The sequence below is a fragment of the Chrysochloris asiatica genome, unplaced genomic scaffold (genome assembly GCF_000296735.1).
Source record: "Chrysochloris asiatica unplaced genomic scaffold, ChrAsi1.0 scaffold00321, whole genome shotgun sequence".
Classification (NCBI taxonomy): Eukaryota; Metazoa; Chordata; class Mammalia; order Afrosoricida; family Chrysochloridae; genus Chrysochloris; species Chrysochloris asiatica.
In genome coordinates this window covers 835,712-841,656 of record NW_006408839.1, presented here as the reverse complement: position 1 = coordinate 841,656, position 5,945 = coordinate 835,712, and the positions used below count along the sequence as shown (strand labels likewise).

Here is a 5,945-nt window from a genome sequence, read left to right as displayed (position 1 = left end):
GAAGTAGTTCATGACTCCTACTTCGTAGTCTGTCTTCGTCTGGAAGCTCATCTGAAACCTGTCCACCATGGGTGACCCTGCTGGTTATTTGAAATACCGGTGGCATAACTTTCAGAATCACAGCAACTCACAAGCCACCACAGTACGACAAACTGACAGACAAGTAGTGGTTCCGACTCATAGTGACCGTGAATAGGGTTTCTGAGGAGTGCCTTGTAAGTCTGAACTGCCAACTTTGCAGTCCAATGCTTATCCTACAGTGCCACACCAGGACAGAAAACCCTATGGAAAGCCCAGTTCAACTCTGACCCACTTGGAAGACAACTCAACTGCTAACTGAAAGCTTGGAGGTTCGAATCCACCCAGAGGTGCCTAGGAAGAAAAGACTGGTGATCTACTTTTGAATACATCTATTGTGAACCCAATACAGCACAGGTCTCCTCTGACACACACGGGGTCAACTCAACAGCAATGGTCCTGGCCCCTCACTATCTGAGACTCACATCTTTTAAAACCACTCTGTGATTGCCCACTGAAACCACCCTATCTGAGAGAAACAGAGACTCAAATTACCAACTCCCCAGCCACTGGTGATTTCTGTCCTTGCTCATCAGCTGTAGCTAGAATGAAAGGAACAGTGGCTCCTGCCCTTCAGGAGGTCACATCCAGCTAGGAAGATGGACATGACCCTTCTAAATGGGCATAGTAAATACTGCAGGCCCGGCTACAAAAAACACACGAGAGCCTGCAGGGCAGTGCAGGGTTCCTTGCTGGTGCCTGCTAAAAATATTTTCTCCCTGAAAGTGTTCTCTTGTTGTTGTTGTTGTTGTTAAGTACAGTGTAGTTGGTTCCGACTCATAATGACCCTGCACAGGGTTTCTGAGGCTGTAAATCATTACGGGAGCATAAAGCCTTATCTTTTTCCTATGGAATGGCTAGTAGTTTTGAACTGCTGACCTTGAAGTTAGCAGCCCGACTCGGAACCACTATGCTACCAGAACTCCTTGAAAGTGTTATGTAGAGTCCCTGAATTAAAACGAGACCTCCCAGTCCACCAAGGGAGTTTTCGTCTCAATCGTCTGGGCCACAGATGTGCCTGGAGTTGCTCCAGGGCACCCCCACTTTAGCTGGTATGCGCTCCTCTGAAATAAGTACCCATCATGCCTCAGAAGGGAAGGAGGAGGAATCAGACCTTGATTCTGGAGTGAACCATGGGAGGAAGAAGAAAACAACAACAACAACAAAAAGATACAGACACTGTAAACCAAAGTACATAAAACTTTTAATGAATTAACTTTACAAAAGACAATGGCATCAAAACATCAGACATGTCTGGTACGAAACTGCTCCTATGCGGCGAGGACACATGGTAGTGATGATGACAACGTGCCGCTGGCATGACACACGACGGAGCAGGGTGACAGGAACCACATGAGGGGGCGCAGCACACTCCAAATGGGGGACGGAATCAACTGAGTCACAAATACTGTGGGCTGAATATCAGACTAGCAGATGCGGTTGGTGAACTCCCATAATTCCCAGAAAACAACATGCACCAGAGAGAATATACACCCCTCGTTTTATTGCCTTGTGAATGTGTGTTTGTTTCACCTCTACCGTCTTCCTTCAGTCTCTGGAAGCGTCTCGTCTTGCTTCCGCTCAGGATGCAGAGAAAAAAGCACAGTGCGAGTGGCAGGCGGTCTGGGCACGCATCAGACACCAAACGGGATGCCACTGGGTCACGGGAACGAGTCTGCAGGGGCCCCTTGGGGCACACAGAGCATGGACATCAAGGACGAGGACCAGGGCTGCAGTCCGGAAAGTCTCCCGCCAGCTCTTCACAATGCCACGTTGCTCTGGGACAGGGACCGGGACATCTCCGAGTTCACGAAGTAAGTCTTCAGTTCACCCTTGCCTTTCACGTTGATGATGCCACGGCAGGAGCAGGCGTACCCGAGAGTCTGGAGGGCGACGCTCGTCTCCTCGGTCACCTGAAATTCATATCACAAAATGCAGTTAGTACATTGACAGTGGGCAGGGGCACTTTGCATGCAGGAGACCGGGGTTCGATTCCTGGCCAGTGCACCTCATGCTGACAGTGTCCTGTGGAGGATTGTGTGAGGCTAGGACGCCGAACGGGTTTGAGGGGCACAGAGAGGTCTAGGGATTGACGTTGGAAAATCAGCCAATGACAACCTGATGGATCACAAAGCTCCAAGCTGCAGTGGGTCACAGGGATGCGCAGCGCTAGACAGTGCTTCACTCTACTGTGTCCCCAACCCCCAACCCAACGGCCCCAACAGCAGCAACAAAGAGAACACGTTCACACTCAAGGGAAGGGAGCTGGCCATCTGAAAAAGGAACTCGAGAGGGGACAGACCATAGGACGTGGGGCGCTGGATGCAGAGCTGCTGCGCGCTCCTCTCCGTGTGGTCAGGGTGCAAGCCTGGAGCTGACCTGGAGCTGAGTCACCCCCGTAGGCCAGGAGCCGTGGTGCTGTCCCAATCATTGGGAATGATGGCCCATCCTTCACCCACAGAAAGCAGAATCCAGCCTGGTCTTCACCATGATTCAGCCCCCTGAAGACTGTGTACGCACAGGTGGGAGGAGCAGAGAAGGCCTTGGGCAGTGGGGGTGGGACTGAGAAGGACAGGAATAACAATCCGGTGGCATGAATGACAAACTCAATGCCCTTCCAGACGGGAACAGACAGGTCTGTAACATGGATCACACCACCTGAGAGGACTGTGCTCCTCACTACAACCAGCCATGTGAGACCCAAAGGGCAGCATATGCCTTAAACAAAGCTCAGGAGGCAGGAAGGGGCAGGGAGGAAGGAGCGATGGAAACGGGGAGCCCGAGGAGGAAGTGGGAAGAGATTTGCAATCAACTTCGCAAAACGAGAGTGTTGGATGGAAAACTAATTTGCTCTTAAACTTTCACCTAAACCAAACTCCAAACAAACACATACAGTTGCCGTTGAAGCAGCTCAGGCTGAACTCAAGTCAGCAGATCTCAAAAGTGGGTTGCCAAGCCTTTCTTCTGCAGCACCATTAGCACCACCCAGGGGCACCTTCTCGTTCCTGGGATTGAGTTCAGGCCACACTTTCCCCTGGACACTGGAGGTACCCATGGACACTGGAGGCCAGGGCGAGCACATTCACCCTGCCATCCCCCAGCCTCCCTCCAATACTGTAAGGGAGAGTTCCAGGAGACAAGGGGTCAGGTGCTCAAAGCTCACACCCTGCATTCCCCTGAGGGACGATCACGGCTCTGGCCAGAGGTTCTACTCCGTACACGTGTGACCCCATGATGCTCTGTTGGAATGATATTCGTGCCGCACAGAGTTGTCATGGCTGCTGAACAGCACAGTGGTACTTAGGAAGTCCCCAGTGATGTTTCAATACCAAACCATGGAGCTGGTCCCTGGCCGCCTGGAGGAGGTGGCTGTCTGTCTTTACGGCCTCATAGCTGGATCGCAGGCTGGGAGCCTGAGGCCCTAGTAAAAAGCACAGAGGCCTTGTCCGGTCGGTCTCTGTCCTCCTTCCATCTCCGGAACCTTCTAGCTCTGTGCTCTGTTCACACTCACTATTTCATCTCCGACAGCCTGTCTCTGTCCCTCCCCGGGGTCACCTGGAGCGTCTCCTCATACTACCCCTGAGCTAAATTTCACGGTTGACTTGTGGGAGATTTACGGTCTCTGGAAGAGAGGGCGCCCTGACCAGCTGCCCTCAGATCCAGTCCACTTTGCCCTAGGGCTTTGGAAACAAACTGGTGTGAAGCAGTGAAAACCTCTATTGTGTAAGGTCAGGGCTCGGGGAGGGGGTACGGGATGGGATGTGTGCTCTATATGGTTTTCTGCCCCCTGCCCCCTCAGCCACCAGGGGCTATTTGTCCAGGATTGTTGGAGTGACCCTAGGCACTGAGGTCACACAGAGAGCCTCAAGTCTGGGCGCTCTGGGCACACTGGGCCGGATGGCTAAGGATGCGGAGCCCTGCGCTCTAACCCCCACAGAGAACAGTGGACAGCATCCTCTGAGCCGGATCTCATTTTCCTCTGGGCAATGCCTGACCCTCACAGGCTCCTGAGGATGTGTATTCTGTGTAAGGTTAGAGTTGGACACACACAGAATGCTGGTGTCCTGCTGGAACCAGGAGGGAATAAGACAGTCCGCGTTTCTCGAGTCTCTCCGCCTTCTACCAGACTCGCCAACATTCCTTCTACCCCAGAGATCTGACTAAATACCACGTAGACGGCCCATCCATCATTCATCTGTCACTTGGTTGTACTGTGTTGGCTTGTGTGTGGCTGTGCTGTTGGAAGCTATGCCATGGGGGTTTTAAATACCAGCAGGGTCACCCAGATGAGGACAGACTAGGAAGGAGAGATGGACTGCTTCCAAATATTTAGTTGCTGAAAACTTTATGAACACTGTCAGCGCCCGAAAATGGAATAGTGAAACATGATGAAGAACACTGAAATATTGTCAGATACAGGGCCAGAAGATGAACCCCTCAGACTGGAAGGCACTCAAAATGCAACTGGGGAAGAGCTGCCTCCTCAAAAGAGAGTTGACCGTGATGACGCGAATGGAGTAAAGCCCATGGGATCTTTATTTGCTGATGGGGCACAACTCAAAATGAAGTGAAATAGCTGTAAACATCCATTAATAATCAAAACATGGATGTACAAAGTATGAATCTAGGAAAATTGGAAATTGTAAAACATGAGATGGGACACATAAGCACTGAAATTGTAGGCATTCGTGAGCTGAAATGGACCGGTATTGGACATTCTGAATCTGACAATCACAGTTTACTATACTAGGAATGACAAATTGAAAATCTGTCTTGCAGTACAACGCTGTCTGTGATAGGGTAATATCCATGCGCCTACGGGGAAGACCAGTTAATACCACTATTATTAAAATTTATGCACCAACCACTAAAGCCAGAATTAGAAGAATTCTACCAACTTCTTCAGTGTGAAATCAATCAAACATGCAATCAAGATGTATTGATAATAACGGGATTGGAATGCAAAGAAGGATTCATAGTTGGAAGCTAAAACATTAGGGATAGAAATGATGCTGGAGATCACATGATAGAATTTTGCAAGACCAATGATATCTTAATCGTAAATGCCTTTTGTAAAAAAACCATATAAGGCACAAGATACATGGACCTCACTAGTTGTAATGCACAGACACGGAATTGACCACATCTGTGGAAAGAGACGATGGAAAAACTCCGTATCAGTCAAAACAAGAGCAGGGGCAGACTGTGGAACAGGCCATCAATTACTCATATGCAAATTCAAACTGAAGCTGAAGAAAATGAAAACAAGTCCACGAGAGCTAAAATAGGACCTTGAATATATCCCACCTGAATTTAGAGATCATCTGAAGAACAGATTTGATGCATTAGATACTAAAGACTGAAGACCAGAAGAGTTGTGGGATGACATCAAGAACATCATACATGAAGAAAGCAAAAAGTCATTAAGAAGACAAGAAAGAAGGAAAAGACCAAAATGGATGTCAGAAGAGACACTGAAAGTTGCTCTCCAGCATAGAGATGCTAAAGTAAATGGAAGAAGTGAGGAGGTCCAAGAGCTGAACAGAATGTTTCAAAGGTCAGTTCAAGAAGACAAACTCAAATATGATAACAAAATGCGCAAACACCTGGAGTTAGAAAACTAAAGGGAAGAACATGCTCAGCATTGCTCAAGTTGGGGTCACTGAAAAAAAAATCCAAGCCTCGACTTTGGTTATTAAAGGATTCTCTGGGTAAATTCTTAAATGATTCAGAAAGCATCAAGAGAAGATGGAAGGAATACACAGAGTCACTGTAACAGAGACAGAGAATGTCCAGAGGTTCAAGCCGGATTCAGAAGAGAATGTGGAACAAGGGATATCACTGCTCATGTCCAAAGGATCTTGGCT

At 48.9% G+C, this 5,945-nt stretch overlaps 1 protein-coding gene across 1 annotated transcript in view; it reads right to left on the bottom strand.

Moving 5' to 3' along the window:
• Nucleotides 1-1,838: 1,838 nt before the first annotated feature.
• ADCY2 (adenylate cyclase 2 (brain)) overlaps nt 1,839-5,945 on the bottom strand; it is a 403,615-nt gene continuing 399,508 nt past the window's right edge. Inside the window, exon 25 of the mRNA XM_006875344.1 lies at nt 1,839-1,991. Coding sequence (XP_006875406.1) covers nt 1,839-1,991 — 153 coding nt within the window. The remainder of the gene's footprint in view (nt 1,992-5,945) is intronic.